This window comes from Cottoperca gobio, chromosome 21, assembly GCF_900634415.1.
Source record: "Cottoperca gobio chromosome 21, fCotGob3.1, whole genome shotgun sequence".
NCBI classification, from domain to species: domain Eukaryota; kingdom Metazoa; phylum Chordata; class Actinopteri; order Perciformes; family Bovichtidae; genus Cottoperca; species Cottoperca gobio.
Window position 1 is genome coordinate 17,233,400 of NC_041375.1, and position 16,658 is coordinate 17,250,057.

General features: G+C 39.2%; 2 protein-coding genes across 7 annotated transcripts; both read right to left on the reverse strand.

Moving 5' to 3' along the window:
- Window positions 1-5: 5 nt before the first annotated feature.
- On the reverse strand, window positions 6-9,173 carry LOC115026214 (NADH-ubiquinone oxidoreductase 75 kDa subunit, mitochondrial-like). Of its 2 annotated transcripts, XM_029458911.1 has the most exons (19): window positions 8,614-9,173; window positions 7,941-8,020; window positions 7,263-7,363; window positions 7,049-7,156; window positions 6,859-6,935; window positions 6,580-6,661; window positions 6,326-6,456; window positions 6,042-6,227; window positions 5,819-5,953; window positions 5,610-5,724; window positions 5,360-5,505; window positions 4,697-4,825; window positions 4,447-4,576; window positions 4,198-4,358; window positions 3,941-4,095; window positions 3,255-3,430; window positions 3,033-3,167; window positions 2,812-2,884; window positions 6-554 (listed from the first exon to the last, which is right to left on the reverse strand). In XM_029458911.1, the coding sequence occupies exons 2-19, from the start codon at window positions 8,017-8,019 to the stop codon at window positions 463-465; spliced, it is 2,211 nt and encodes a 736-aa protein (XP_029314771.1). In that variant the 5' UTR covers window position 8,020; window positions 8,614-9,173; the 3' UTR covers window positions 6-462. The 2 variants fall into 2 exon arrangements, with proteins under 2 accessions (XP_029314771.1, XP_029314772.1); XM_029458912.1 differs by lacking the exons at window positions 6,859-6,935; window positions 7,941-8,020; window positions 8,614-9,173 and having other exon boundaries at window positions 7,263-7,283.
- A 143-nt stretch (window positions 9,174-9,316) lies between these two features.
- cmklr2 (chemerin chemokine-like receptor 2) lies at window positions 9,317-12,437 on the reverse strand. Of its 5 annotated transcripts, none has more exons than XM_029458918.1 (3): window positions 12,184-12,437; window positions 11,290-11,374; window positions 9,317-11,181 (listed from the first exon to the last, which is right to left on the reverse strand). In XM_029458918.1, the coding sequence occupies exon 3, from the start codon at window positions 11,154-11,156 to the stop codon at window positions 10,077-10,079; it is 1,080 nt and encodes a 359-aa protein (XP_029314778.1). In that variant the 5' UTR covers window positions 11,157-11,181; window positions 11,290-11,374; window positions 12,184-12,437; the 3' UTR covers window positions 9,317-10,076. The 5 variants fall into 5 exon arrangements, with proteins under 5 accessions (XP_029314778.1, XP_029314777.1, XP_029314776.1 ...); XM_029458917.1 differs by having other exon boundaries at window positions 11,290-11,458; XM_029458916.1 differs by having other exon boundaries at window positions 9,317-11,185; window positions 12,184-12,436.
- Between the last annotated feature and the right edge of the window lie 4,221 nt (window positions 12,438-16,658).

Genomic DNA, 16,658 nt, shown 5'->3' on the forward strand with positions numbered 1-16,658 from the left:
TTTGAGACTTTTAACATTTTTTATTTTAATAAATAAGAGCATAAACTTAAATAGGGGATTTGCAAAGATTCATTAGGCTTGCTACATAAAACTGGTTTATTACATATCACACAAATACTTGTAATACCATATACTCCATACTTTAGGAAAATATAATCTTAACTTTGTTTATGTTGGTAATGTTACAAGACAATATACTAGACCTACTTTTGAAGTATAAGTATATTAAACCTTTGATCACTCACACCTACTAAAAATGTTTATGTCCTAACAAATGAAAAAATAAGGAGTGTATCTTTGGAAATTCAGTAAACCCTAAGCTTACATATTCACTCTGCAAGAAGCACATACACATGTTTTCTGCAGGTTATTAAAGTATGTTAGGTCCATAATGCATATAGATGATGATGTATACATTTTTGGTCATTTTTTTTCAAGGGTTGTATGGCTATCCATTGTGCTTTAGCATATGAGTGGCTCTTCCACAGCTTGTGCTCCCTCTGTGACAGCTTTCACACACTTCGCCATCGTCTGGGAGGCTCTGCTTATCGGATCTGTGAGTGAAGATTAAGAGCACATTTTAAATCTGCACACGCATAAATTACTGTGAAGACCAACACTTAACATTATAATCGGTCAAACTAGAAAATCGATGGGTGTTTATGATGCTATTAATTAAAACTGTATGTAACTTCAACATTTCATGACAAAGTTGCAGAAAGATACACATTAAAATCCTAACCTGTAAGTGAAACAATAATGCTAAAGAAGAGTATAGTGTTGCAATGGCATTATTTTAAAGGATGAATATGTGGGTGTTATTAATCACCATCTTACAGATAACACTATTTTTGTTTTGCAGATGCAGCTTTAAACTAAAAATACATTTGTCAAAGAAAATGCAATTTGTTGAGAGAAAGTAGATACAGCTGCTACAAACTGTAATGCCATTTGTTAACGTTAGGTATATACTAGAATTTTTGCTGAACACATTATACTCTTAATAAGACAAACTCTTCTGATTTTAATGGTCCCATTAGTCCATTGCAAATTAACATTTTGATCCCCTTAGCTGTAGCGCTTTGAGAATAGCAACATTTTCAGTATGTATCTTTTCTCTCTTCTATACAATAAGAATTAGCTGTCGAAATATTCGTGCCATTTTGAAACAAGGGAAAGAAAACCTGTATCCAACTATGGTATTACAATAGCTGCATTTAAAAGGAATATTTTAAACCTATATTAATTAGAGTAAGAGCTTAATCGGAATATGGATAGCTAATTGTAAAAGAATAACAACTTGATTCTAAAAATGGTGGTTCTAAACTTCACCCATTAACAAGGTCCATGACAAATAACAATTACTTTCAGTCTATGTATGCATGCCTACATAATGGTAAATAGTTTCTAAGAGATTCAAATTCATTGTGGGTGGTCCAAGTGGCTTGCCTCCTTAACAACCGCAGAAGTAACAAAGCACAGCAGTAAATGCCACAAAGTATTTGCTCAGCTTGGAGGGTGGGTTTTAGTATTTTTCTTAAAAGAAACCTTCCTCTGATTACTGACATGTAAACAGGAAACCATAAATGATTACTCAGGGTTCCTCCTCTCTTCCAGAGATAATTTCCCAGGAAAGTTTCTGTGATGATCTAGCTGGTCCGACAGACAGGGATTGCGCTATACACTAATATGTTCTTCTCTGTGGAAGTTGCATTTATTTATCTATGAAATCATCTCTTCCATGCTTAGAAATAATGAACAAATTGATTCAAAGTTAGAGTTGACTTTTCTAGGATTATTAGCTGCCACTAAGTCTTATCAGTTTATTACACCATACTTTAGCCCCTGTACTAAAAATATTAAGTGGAGTCTTAAACGAGGCTAATCACACCCACAAAAGTTAAACGTTTCATGTCATGGTCCATTTTACCTTAGCAATGCAGCATTGTGTTGGAAGAGACAATGCTAGCAAATAAAAAAGTACTGTTAAGCAGTATTTAGCCGGTGCTTAACTCTCATTCATTATTATAACAACAACACACATTTAACACCATCGCGCATAGCCAGAGTTGAATCACAAACCTATACAAGCTACGTCAACGTTAGCAACTGAACCAAACATGCTAACCAATTTAACATTATTCAACCGTTCAAAACAAGTTGGGAAGAAAGCAATGTTATGTAATGTCATCCAACTTGCATGTACTACCATGTGATGTGACTTAGGGGTATTTGAACATACCCCCAAGTCACTTCACATGGTAGCACATGGAGGTTTCCACAACATAACCAAGAGCAGCCTATTCAAAATACTCTCCTCCATCAACCAACAATTTAACGTTAATATGATCCTGAACATAACTTTCAGCCCTTTCAGATGGAAATGTTATCCATTTGGGGAGCTCTGGTAGATAGCTTAGTAGTTCATTGTCAGCCAAAACACAAAGAAGAAAAAAATTCATGACAACGCAACATTTACCACGACATTTAACTTTTTCTTTTGTTCTCCATGTGTTTTCAATGAAAATGTGTCGACTCTTTTCCAGGACACATGGGAAACTTGTTACTTTATTCAGCGATAATGTAACACTTGTGGCACATTGTAAATTGGGTGCAGCGATAAAAGCTATAATATGTGCCATTACTATTACTATATTAGAATTTCTACCAATAACATGAAAGAAACATAAACACGATTATATCAACATTAAGGAGGTGATACATCACTGCTGTGTTTCCTGGAGGACTTATAGTCTTAAGAATATTCAAACTCGGTTTAGTGAGAGCGGTACCAGAGGAACAGTGACCTACCTGTCATATAGAAGTCCTTCACAGTAAGCTGTGGAGGGGCTAAAGGTCCAGTGAGGACAGCCTGGTCAACTGCCTGAAAGAGATAGCCCAGATATCACCATTAAGAACAGCGTGAAGCAAACTCAGATAAACCAACTGAGTAAGCTTACACTTTAATAAAGCTTTATTAGTGCCTGCTCTGTAACCAACTTAGCACATGCGGGAGAAAGATAACAGCTGACCTTAGACAGCTCATGAGCCTGCTTAAAGTAGTTGGCCTCCTCAACGTCATCATATCGCACCAGATTTGGGGAAACCTCTGCCAGCCTTTCACGAACTTCATCAAGTGTGTCATATGGCAGAGTGACTCCAACAAGCTTAAAAATGGACCCAAAGAAAAACACAGCATTTAGCCTTATTTCTTATTATTTCTTATAACATGATTATCCTTTGATGTAGTTCACCTCAGATATGGCTCTGATGATCTTCCAGTCCTCTCTAGCCATGCCCGGGGCAGTCACAGCCACTTTGGTCTGCTGGGCACGGCCCTCAGTGTTCACATAGGTGCTACATTTCTCAGTGTATGCAGCTCCAGGAAGCAAGATATCAGCCATTGGAGCACCGACATCGCCATGGTGACCTGGGCAGTTATGGCACAGAGCATTCAGATTAAAAAAGAGACAGTTCACCCAAAAAGTGGTGCTCAAAGCGGCAGTAAAAAACACAGACAGAGAAATATGTATTTTAAGTAAGAACATTTTTTATGTTCCTTGACATAGATTCTGCATGTCTCTACTGGAGGAATAAAGATATTCCCTCATTTGGTATTTCGATGACTTTGATGGAGAGCACTCTCCAACACTTTGGTCCAAAATCTCAATAGCGGTTCAACTGGGTTTAGATATATACGTGACTGAGAAGCATACAGAGTATGCATACAGATATGCATACTCTGCATACAGAGTATGCTTCTCCATTCAGTGAGCCCTTGTGCACTGTATGGAAGAATCTGCATACATTTAGGTTTCTTTACTCAGGATTCAGGATCATTCTGTACATGCAAAAAGGAATTACACTGCCGCTCTCAGCTGCAATACATACATGAATGCAAATGAAAGAGCTTCTGCTGCTGTGCAGTAAAACAGCTGACCTTGATAAATTATGAAGCTATCCTTTGGGAGGTCTTGGCGAGTAATGCAGCCAGCATCAGCTCCTAGTAGGAACAGAACTTTGGGTGGGTTATTTCTAATGGTCTCCACTCCTGGCTTGTACCCAAGATCAAGTGCAGCCACTTGACTGGCAACCCTGAAGACACCGGAGCAAACAGCACACGTATTACAGTAAATATCCCTTTTGAACACTGCCCTGTTACTGAAAGCTTTCCCTCTAATTTTCCAAGACTATGACCTGTGAAGCACATTGAGAACCTTCCAGGTTTCCTCTGCGCCACTGCTGACACGAGCGTTCTGAGCAATGGTCGACACAGCAGCCATTATCGCAGCCCCATCCTCTTTCTGCAGACAACTGCTTCCAACCACAACAACAGGATGCTTTGCTTCAGCCAAGACCTACAAGAGGAGATAAAAGACACATTAGGAAGAGACATTAAAGTTGACTTTGAAAATGTTGTATCACTGCGAGTGCTCAGAGTGTAACCTTGGAGAACGGATGAGTTCCTGACGCAATTTCTTGAAGAACCTTGGCAGACTCCCCAAGATGGTCATATGTGTAACTTAGGTCCACTTCCTTTCCCAAAAGAGCCACTTGCAATTCATTGTGCAGCCAGCTGAATCAGAGACACCAAGGTCATAATAAAGAACATGCACTGGTTGACATTACTTAGATTTACTGGTCTGACATTGCTCAATAACCAGTTATAATTTATTTGCATCATTGATGAACTTACCCTTTCCTGATTCGTGCATTGAAAAGTGGAGCCTCATAGCGTGGATTTGTGCCAACCAGAAGCAGCAGGTCAGCTTCTTCAATACCAGCAATCCCAGTGTTTAGAAGATAGTTTGAACGCAGGTCAGATCTAAAGAAATTAAAACAGAAGAAAAAAATAAATGGATAGTTCAAATGTTTTAAAGTTGTGTTTTATGAGGTACTTATCCATAGTCAGTGTACTAAATGGTGGTCAGCAGCACGTCCCCAGTTTGGAGAAACAGACGGGTATAAGCGTGAGGATCATGCATTGAACTGCTGTGGACATGGGCAGCAGCAAAACATATTTTTTTGTCAATGGAGTCTGGTGTCTTTGTCAAGAGCATAGCTTCAGTTACCCCGTCGGAAAGGGCTGTCTGACAGCAAGGTATAGTGAAAATATTCTAAATATAGCATACACTTAAACTGATGTTGATGTTCTTAGGTGTGACTTTACGTTTTGCTGCTGCCTCCAGTACACTGTGCCAGTACATTGCTTTGCTTCCGTGCCCGGACTCCTTTCTGTTTCTCCAAGTTAGGGGCGTGCCAACCGTCATCTACTGTAGGTAATACACTGATTTTGGATAAGTACCTCATACAACCCCATTTCAAAACCTCCAAACTATCACTTTTTACATGGCCTTACCCAGCTCCAGCCATTGGGAACACCTCCTCAGTGCACAGATTCTCACTATTCAAATGGTTCAGCAAATCTTTCAGGGAAATGAGAGCCTCTGCATCCACCAATCCTCCGACAATAGCAGCAACATCATTCCCTTCAACTCCTTGCAACTGTCAAACAAACCAGATGTTATGTAGAACAGCCTAAGTTGAGACAATAAGATGCAAGTTATCATACACCTTTACAGAAGGTAATTTCATTATAAATGACATACTGCTCCAGCAGCTCGAGTCAGCACATCTTCCCAGGTTGTGGGTACCAACTGCCCAGACTCATCTTTCACCATTGGCTGAGTAAGCCTCTGCCTTTTGAGTCCATCATACGCAAACCTGTCAGGGTGGAAGCAAGGAAGAGTTCAGCCTTGATGCAAACATCATACACAAATGTATGTCTGTGAAGTCAACTCTGTGATGAAAAAGGAACCTGGTTTTGTCTGAGATCCACTCCTCATTAACATCCTCATTCAGACGAGGCAGGATTCTCATCACCTCACCCCCACGAGTGGTCACAACAATATTACTACCAACAGCATCCAGAACATCAATGGATTCAGTCTTCCTGTAGAAAACCAAAGAGAATTAATGAGGGCAAAAAACTAACATTTGACCCTAAAAAGTTAATCAAAATGTACAGCACAATCCCAAACCTGGTCTCCCAAGGGCGAGCAGTGAATGCATATGGTTTAGATGTCAGGGCTCCCACTGGGCATATGTCAATAACATTCCCAGATAACTCCGACATGAACATCTTCTCCACATAGGTCCCGATCTGCAGGTCATTGCCTCTGCCAGTGGTACCCAGGTCCTCCACACCTGCAATCTCACTGGCAAAGCTGAAGGAGCAAAAACAATGCCTTTATTTTTTTAATCTAAAGTTAAACAGCAACTCAACTTGTAGATCAATAGTGTAGTGTAGTGATGCGTGACTCACCGCACACAGCGAGTGCACTGAATACAGCGAGTCATAATGGTTTTAATGAGAGGGCCAATGTTTTTGTCTTCTACAGCTCTTTTGCCCTCTGTGAAGCGGCTCCTGTCGCTGCCAAATTGCATGGACTGGTCCTTCAAACAAAATTCAGTCGTATTATTCAATCTTATATTAAATTATAAATAAAACAATGTTTGTCAAACACACTCAAGTCAAGGAAAACACATCTTATGTACATTGGTAGTGATTATCTTTACCTGTAAATCACATTCTCCCCCCTGATCACAAATTGGACAATCTAGTGGGTGGTTAGCCAGTAGGAACTCCATCACACCCTCTCTGTGTACAATTAAACAGTTTTGAAAATAAATATTTCAGGTTACTTTCAAGTGTTAACTTTGTCTGGGAGAGATGTGTGTTATCATACCACCTCAGTAAAAGATGGCACACAGATAATTGGGTACAATTACAGAGAATCACTACTTCTACAACACAAATATGTTAAATTATCAACAGACTTGTGAGTCTGATCCTACCTGGCCCTTCTTGTTTTGTCAGAGTTGGTTAAAATGTTCCAGCCCTTCATGACTGGCATAGCGCAAGCTGCCACTGGCTACAAGATAAATTAAACATTCACAGAAGGTATAGCCCTGTTTCTGAAATACAAGGCAAAGACATACAGAAAGACCAGCTTTGCTACCAAAGTATATACAGCCTAAAACATACCTTAGGAACTTTTTCTATCTCCACAAGACACATGCGACAGTTTCCAGCAACTGACAGGCGCTCATGGTAGCAGAAGCGAGGAATCTGCATTCCTACCTTCTCACATGCCTGTGACAAAATTGAGTCACAGTGTTAAATCTGATATCATTAATCAAGATGTCGTGAAATTAGCTTTCTATTTTGTGAGACTAAATCCATGAATTTAACATGATACCTGCAAAACAGTGGTTCCTGGCTCCACCATGATAGGGTTCCCATCCACGAAAACCTCCAGGAGGTTACTGGCGGCTGCTGTTGCTGTTGCTGCGGTGCGAGCTTCAAGCACAGACACAATACATCTTTAAACATTTTTCTGCAAATCTTCCCTTTTATTTTCATTCAAGGACTCTTACTTTTAGGAAAATTAAACAGTTGCATCAATAATCATCATTTATATAACATCTACTACAATGAATCCCTGCTACTTGAGCCCCCATGTTCAAAATAAATGCTGCAAGTGCACTCTTGAATGCCCCTATGATAGATAAAACATGGTCAAGTGCCCTCCCAGTGAAGAAACTGTAATTCAGTGCCCTCTAGGGCCATTTTTATTTTTTTGCCCTGGCCCCTCAAACAGCCTGAATCCACCAGTGATCCCTGGTATTTCAAAGTAATAGCAAATGATTACCACTGACAACTATTGGCTAAATTGAGCCAGCAATAGCCTGGCACCAGATGTGTTAACCGGCAAATCTGTAATCCTGCCTATAATCCATCAATGGAACAAAGTGACAAGGGTTCTGCTGCTTGCACACAACAAACAACATGGGTGTTCAGCAGAAATACAAAATATACATTAGTAACCAGGACATGATCAATTAGCTAATGAGTTGATGAAGTGGCATATTGTTACCATTGTTCGTTGCAGCCGCACCTCCTTTAATAAGTGTTGCTGGAAAGAGACTCCGGCTCACAACAGGCAAACGCAACATGCTGCAAGAGAGGCAACGTCACGTGTAAGGTTTACCTCTTAAGGTTATGTGTCAAGGCTATAAAATATTCAAAAATCCGTGCGTCATTTTAACCCTGGAGAACCGTAAAGCCTCCATGCGACTGACGTTAGCATAAGAAAAATAAAAGTAACGTCACTAACGTTAGCTACCAGTTAACATTAGTTAACGCATCAGCAGCTCATTATAAGGCTCTGCAGATATCAATAAATACCTTGGAAATGTGACTAAATATCACTGTAACGCCAGGTGACGTTAACGCCAAATGGTGCTCATGTAAACGTTAGCAAGCAATTAATATCATTTAGCGTTAGCTGCTCGCGACCGTAAAACGTTAGTGACGTTATACCAATGCAAAGCAGTATTTAAACGTTTGTGACGTTAACTTCAAACTCCCAAATTTAGCACACGTTGCTACAAACAAGCTAACATGTAACGTCAACCTAATTCAAACCGACAAAAGTTTATTACATTTTAAGGAGCCGTTTTTTAATTTACATTCAGCAGTTGTGTCCGGACTATAAATGATCTACAGATTTAATAAAATGCCCGGAACACTAGTGACCAGTTGCTTACCTTGCCAGTGTGTGTCATGAGACTGCCTGCGACGTAGATCGCGCACTGTTTTGTTATTTTGCTGCGTCACGGATTAAGTAATCCTGAATACCATAATCCAAGGTTACTTTCCTACAAATACTGACTAATCTAATCGTACAGGTATTCAACACCAACCATGACAGTAATGTAAACCCTCTCCTGAGCAGATACTCCTCATCTACACCAATGTGTGACAAACTGTGGTGAAGTGGCAGAAACAGCAGGGCTTTCTCCTCACATTCAGACTTTATCTAGTGTGGATCATTCGTTTTTTTCAGACTTTAATGAGCCACTTTAAATATCACTTAATAAAAATTTAAAATGGAGGTTCACAGGTCGATTTGGGTTGTTGAAGAAGTCTAAAATGTTTGCTTACTGTCCATATTTTTTACATGTAGCCCAATCCAGGGATTCTAACCAGCAACCTTCCTGTCACAGACAGGATGTTTTTTGTTTGTTTTTAGGTAGGATGGCAGACTACTCTATCACGTAACCTAACAGTGATGTTATCCTTTCATCAGAGATAACAGGAAAGGGCTGGTAAACAAACCCTCAGGAAATGCACATCTGGATTTACATCAGACTTCCTTAAAATCCACCTGGAGATGTAATCTGTGTTTAAAAATTAAAGCCTGCTTTTTCATAACAGACTTTTCTTACAGCAAGTCAAACAAGTACAGCATGTGTTCAGAAGAAGAAATGTATTAAGAAATATGCTATTTACTTGAAATATATTGGAATAAAACATTTATAACTCTCAACTAGTTTACAAATCTTACAATAGATTAGTATGTAACTAGTCAGTATAAAACTGTATTAAAAACATAATACTGTAAGACTATGAATAGATTTAGGCAACATATCTCATCTCTATAAAAAAAACAAAGATGTCGTGATTCAAGAATACAACAATAACAAATTCAGTAAAAACATAAGATGCATTTGATATAATAATAATACAAATGATGATTACTTTCATTATGGATCAATCTGTATGATTTTCCTGGTCTATACAATGACAGAATATAGTAAACAAATGTCAAATAACTTGTCTGAGCAATACATTCAAGCAGCAAATTCTCACAATTGAGAAGCTGGAAACAGAATGCTTGGGATTTGTAAATGATTTTTTAAATGATTTAAACAATTAATTGGTTATTAAAATACTTCCAGATTAATTTTCTGTAGATTGTATCTCGCATTTTTCTCTGCAAATCATTTAAGTTATGCAAATGAAAACTGAATGTGTACTCTATACACAGTTCGACTCAGCTTTTCCATTGAGAGTAATTCCGCATAACTCTGTCCAAATGAAACAAAATAGGAAAGTCTTTACACTACAGCTGGAAAGATCAGATATGATAATCCATCTTTAAGTAATAGCCAGTTTTACTTTCATGTTTTTCATGGACAACTACTACAGTCTCTGAGGATGGCTGTAATCATAGAGCTGATGACTCCACAGGCTCCTCCGGGACACTGTCCTGGTGAACTTCTGGCAGAGACTCCACCTCAGTGGCAGAGATGGACTGGCTTAGCTCTCTCAGTGAACTCTTAGTTATGTCCAGGCATGCATGCTTCAGGATACGACGCACCTTTTTGCCCAGGAGCATGTACAGGAGGGGGTTAATGCAGCTATTTAAAATGCCTAAACTGGTCGCGAGAGGAAAGCCAGCTTTTAGTATGTCGTATAGGTAAAATGAGGAGTGTATGGATAACTCCATTAAGATAAAAGTATGAAAAGGTGCCCAGCATAAAAAGAAGGCCAGAATTACTGCAGAGACTGTTTTGGAGAAGCTGGACAGCCGAACCGAGCCCCCAGATCGATTCACCTTGATTGCCAGAAGTATGCCCGTCACACATATGGTAGTAAAAGGCAAAAGGAAGCCCACTGTGGTTCGAATGACCACTAACATGATGTGTCTCATGGCCGCTGTATGTCCGTCCTGTGTGTGGAAGTTGTTGAAGCACACCACCTTGTTATGTAGGCGCATGGTGTCACGGAAAACCAGCGCAGGAGAGCTTGTGGCAGCAGCCAGCAGCCATATGCAACCACATACAACCCAGGCTTTCTGTATAGTGCGATACTTCTGAGACCAGTTGAGATGGACCAGAGAGACATATCTGTCTATACTGAGCACTGTGAGAAACAGCACACTGGCATACATATTCATCACAGACACAAATGAGTTAAGCTTACACATGACCAGACCAAAGTCCCAGTGGAAGTCCTGCAGTATGTAATCAATGTAAAAGGGGAGAAAAAGCACAAATACAAAGTCTGCCATGGCTAGATTGAGCAACCAAATACTGGTGACTGTCTTTTTGCTTTTAAATGCTGTCACCCAAATAACAGTTCCATTTCCAATCAGACCAAGCACAAAGGAAATAATGTAGATCACCACTGAGATTATGTGCATAGTTTCCATCTGTCTGTGTTCTACTTTAAGTTCCTCCAAGTCGCCATACTCCAGGTAGTAGTCGTAGGTGTAGTTTGTGTAGTCCTCTCCAGAGTCGCCCATTGTTGATGTAATCTCTCCGGTGAAGCTATCTGTGGGAAGGAAAAGCTCATGATAAGATGCATGCCTTTAAGATGATCCGTAAACACTGTAATTCAAAACATTCCCATGCATTATTATAAACCTATGTTCTCACCTCACACACTCTCTGTGATTATGCCAAGATGTTCTCCAGAAGGATCCAGTTGTCTGTCCTGTCCCTCTTTCCAATCATTCAGTTTCTGTGTTGAAGTTAGGACAGGGTGTGTCGTGAGTAACCCTGGAACATAGTGTCAACAACCATTTGGATCTACAATGTGGACAGCCTGCCCAACAGATGAAACAGAAAAAGGCGTCATACTAAAGTATGATTCAGTGTTTGTTCTTTAAGTAAACATGGAACAACTGGCAAATACTGTATTGTTACACAATCCACAATTGTATTTCATTGTTCATCTTTTTCAAGGTTATTACCAACCTCGATTTTTTCACATATCACCACTGTATATAATGTATCTTCATCAAGGCCAGAATCGGCCCCATTGTCACAACAAGTATTACTCGAGATAAAAAGAACACATCTCCCAATGATGTTTTCAGTCACCCTTGAGTTTTCATTGCATAATACAAATGTTTTAATAAGCTTTCTTTAACAATACCAGAACAATGTTAAGAATATGATTTCAATCGCAAAGAGAAAAAAGGAAAAGGTTGAAATAGACAGATCAGACTTTGCTATGAAAATGTGTTGAAATGAGCACCAGCAGTGAACACATAACTAATACAGCTGCTGCATATATGAATATAATGGGTAAACAATAGAGAGACTTGACACTACTAGGCTACTACAAAGACTAGAAACTAAATGGACAAAATGTTGAACGAAAATCAATGCAATCAACACATGAAAGAAAATAGAACCTGCCCTATAACAGGAAGGAAATAACAGTTCATAGTAGCCTAAAGTAAATGCCACATACACACTATTGGCATACTAATGGGATAAACATGAACTGCTTTTCCGTTTAGATTTTGAGAGTGAATCGCTTACCTAAAAGTGCAGCGCTCCCTTTCATAAGTATTTGGCTCAAAAAACACCGACAACTCCGGCTGGATGAAAAGTGACTGCTAACTTGTAGCCGTTTAGCTCCGTTTTGCTGGTCCGTGACTTCCCCACTCGGCTGGAAAACTATTTCTGCGGCATATGTAGTCTTTCCGTGAGTCCATCCAGATTCAAACTCAGCTCTGTTGCTGTGTATGTACAGAGAGGAGCTGCAATATGCAGTGGGTGCGCCTGTCTGACGCGTCAAACATGAACCACAGAATGAAGAAAAGTTATTGGTCACCCACACTGAAGAATGCTTTCATTCAGAGGAGCTGTGGCTGCTTTTCATAACAGCAGAGTAAACCTTCAGCGCCCAGCTCTCCCCCTCAGTGAATTAGCGGAAAAATTGTAAATGCTGCAGATTTATTTGTGTTTTCTGCTAAAAATGCAAAATGTACTTCAGTCGGCATGGAGGGCCAACTAAGGGAACGTTTATTTGGGGCTGTCATATGCATTTTCCTTCTGCATTTGCTTTATTCTTACAAGGCATCTGACGACTTGATTTAGCACCCTGTTGATTGGCGCTCATTAAAAAAGGATAAACTTGTGGCAGGCCTTCACGGTCAGGAAAAGAAATATCGCTCACGGTTTGTATCTGGATGTGCACGCATGCTGCACTGTAAAAGGTTTGCTAAAACAATTTGGTAAATGTGTGTTATTTCAACCCTATTCCCAGACATAACATTGATGTTGGACGATTCTGCAATAGCAATAGCATTGTGTTCTATGCCAACGTTTGTTTATTCTCAAAACATCAGTGAATGGGAGCTACATAATAGTTTACTCATAGTTACAGTGATTTACTGCATTTTCAAAAGGTTTTGAGAAAATAATTGTCCAAATCGATAGTATGGGTCCCATTCAAAATCAACCCTCTCTCAAACTCCATCCCCCTGGAAAAAATAATTGACGCCTCAACGCTGATGACACCACCAGGGGTTATTTTTTCAGACTTGCTAAAGCTCCTCTGAAGAAGACATACAACTGTTTTCACACAATTTACCATTTACTCACTGTGGCTTCATTTAAATATATATATATATATATATATATATATATATATATATATATATATATATATATATATATATATATATCGTGCAGATTGTGCAGTATAACACATGACACATCATTTAGTAAAAAAATAAGATGAATTTCTTTGACTGAAATTGAAAATTGAAAAAAACTTGAATTTACGTATACATTTAAGTGTAAACAATATTGGAAAAAGTTTTTAAAAAATGTTTACAGGACTGGGTGGATGGATGAGTCAAACAAACGCGGGACTTTCACCGAGGAGATCGCTTTTTTGTGTCCCGTGTGATACCAAAAGTCAACATTCACCTATTAAGTAACAAACATACTTATTTTATGACCTAAAGGCCCTGTCACACATACCCGTATGACAGAAACTTATGCCGGCGCATAAGAAATATCGGCAATATATTAAGGGTATGTTGTGATCGTTTGAAGGACGTAGACGTTACGGCGAACACGCCAGACACACACAGCTCCGTACGGCAGAAACATGCCGGCGTATATGAGAATTAGCTCAAAATGTGTCAGAGTCCAAATATGTAAAACTTTTCCACAGCGGTGTTGTAGCTGACGTATACATAACGAATACATAACTAATTATTATACGTATGTCAAACATTGATATCGTATCACTTACTCATACAAAACGTATCAGAGCGTCTGGACAACGGAGCTGGAAAAGTGCCATCTGGTTCACGTCATGCTGATGCTGGAGAACGGCTAACATGCTGAACGCTAGCTGTACTGTAGAAACACGTTTAATAAGTTACTCCGTTGTCAGGCATCATCTTAACATAGGGTAGGAACAGGTTATCCACTCGTTATCAATACATTGGCTGTAGGGTTCACCGTCAGCCGACGTAGCCTATATCTAACGTTCCTCTAACGTATTCACGTACGTATTCACGTATGTATTTACGTAGGTAAGTATTCACGTACTATATTTACGTAGGTAAGTATTCACGTACGTATTCACGTATGTATTTACTTAGGTAAGTATTCACGTACTATATTTACGTAGGTAAGTATTCACGTACGTATTCACGTATGTCTAACGTAACGTAACGTCTGCATATCTTATGAAGCACACGTCGGGTACGTCCGGTAATTTTGAACATGCTCAAAACATCAGCGTTCAACAACGCAATCCAGCGTAACACAGTGAGCTCCTAAAGAATACTACTTGTACCTTACCTTATAACAACGTACACCAGCGTGTTGCCGATATTTTGTATACGTCATATTGTTGTATACGTTATGCATTCGTTGGGTATTCGTCTGATACATTTTGTATTAGTAAGTGATGCGCTATCAATAGGTTAGACATGTGTATCTGTATATGTTCACTTTTCCGATTCCGATGAAAAGTTGGACGTATTTGGACTCTGACAAATTTTCGTATGCGCCGGCGTACGTTTCTGTCATACGGATATGTGTGACACGGCGTTAACCAAGTCGTTTTGTTGCAGTTTTGTTGTGTTTCAATTTACAATGTTAACCACGTGTTTAAATTGGCAACTGGAATCCGGGACAAAATATGTTTTCCTCAAAGCGTAATTGAGAATGCAATTTAGTTGTATGGGAATGTAATTGTAATAAGTGTGATTCTTTGTGAATTTACCCGGTTTAGCTTGAACAAGTAGTAAATCACATTGCAACAGTTAATACTTTCAGACACTGCAGGTAAATTACAGAAATGTTTACCAGCTTTTGTAGAAGAGATTATAGTCACATTTAAAAGGAGCAACATCCAAACTGATGCAGGTTGAACTAACAAAGACTTGGACCGTTCATGTGGACTCTGCTGCTTACTCATCCCTTTAAAAAAAGAATTGGATAGCAAGACAGCCTTGTCACAGTTGTCTCGATATCCAGCGACCCAAAATGACCATCTCATCCCTCTTTGAACCATTCAGCCCTGAGGGGGAAGCTGTCACATCCTCTATGTGTGTGTGTGTGTGTGTGTGTGTGTGTGTGTGTGTGTGTGTGTGTGTGTGTGTGTGTGTGTGTGTGTGTGTGTGTGTGTGTGTGTGTGTGTGTGTGTGTGTGTGAAATCTACCATGTAAATCTCTGTTATCTCAGAAAGAGACCAAAGGGAACATTAAGTGTTCCCACTGGGACACTTAAAGGAATTCATCACCACTTGAACAACAGTGTTCATGGGTTAGATGATGGGTTAGCTAGGTTCAGATCCACAAATCTCTCATTTAATTTTACGTTTACTTGTTCAACTGCGGCACTAAAATGAGCACTGATACCATTTTTTTATATAATGTTGCCAAGACCAGTTTTGATCAGTAACAATGTTTCTATGGGAAACACAGTGTTTCCTTTTGTTCAGTGCTGAAAAGCCAATAGTATAGCATGTAGTGCATTGTGCCACTAAAATTCTAGATACAACAATTAACCTGTATACATATAGGATTAACAAAAAATAGTTTGATTACATAAAATAAATAAAATGTGAAAAAAAGGTTTTGTGGATATGTAGAATTTGTTCTGTTTTACATGGCTGTGATTTGTGAGACAGCTCACTCATGTTGTGAACAAGATAATGGCCAAAAGGTCAAAATTGTCCTGATGCACTATATAGGCCTTTTCCCCAGAAGACATGTCACAGTAGGAAAAACTGAGGTCTAATCTAATTAATGATGGCTGAATTGAATAGAATGGAGCCATTGTTATTAGTAGCACATGCTTTTTCTATTCTAGGCGACTTCTGCTTTAGGACATTTCAGAGAGGAATATTGTACTTTTTACTCCATTTATTTGACATCTTTTAGTTAATTTGAATATCAGGATTTTACATACAAAACATAAGCACCTACAAAGTTAAGGTTTTTTTTCACCTACAAAGTTTTTTACATAACACCTCACCTACAAAGCCCTCCACAACCAGGCCCCCTCCTACCTCACCGACCTGCTCCATCACCACCCTCTAGCACCCTCCGTTCCTCAGACGCCAACCTCCTGTCCCAGCCACAAAGGACCAAGCATCGGACCTGGGGTGACAGAGGCTTCTCCATCGCTGCCCCCTCCCTCTGGAACTCACTCCCCAAACACATCAATCAAAACTCACCTCTTCAGATCTCTTCTATGTATTTTAAATGTTAATGTCCTGTTTTTCTTAATGTATATGTACATGTAAAGCGTCTTTGAGTACCTTTTAAAAGCGCTCTATAAATAAAATGTATTATTATTATAAGATCAGCTTCTACAATATGAAACATTGTTATATGTTAAACCACCCGACAGACATATTGGATAATATTCATATTATGCCTCCTAGCCATTATTGTAGGTTACACAATTTAGCTAATAATGACTAAAAGGATCAAGTCAGTTTTATTTGTATAGAACATTTCATACACATAATGTGCTTT

Excerpts from the sequence above, each read along its gene's own strand:
- LOC115026214 (XM_029458911.1), bottom strand. The coding sequence starts at position 8,019 with ATGTTGCGTTTGCCTGTTGTGAGCCGGAGTCTCTTTCCAGCAACACTT. Across the intron at positions 5,506-5,609 it reads TGACTCGAGCTGCTGGAGCA|TTGCAAGGAGTTGAAGGGAA; the intron begins GTATGTCATTTA and ends TTTGTTTGACAG. Across the intron at positions 4,359-4,446 it reads GAACTCATCCGTTCTCCAAG|GTCTTGGCTGAAGCAAAGCA; the intron begins GTTACACTCTGA and ends CTCCTCTTGTAG.
- cmklr2 (XM_029458918.1), bottom strand. The coding sequence starts at position 11,156 with ATGGGCGACTCTGGAGAGGACTACACAAACTACACCTACGACTACTAC.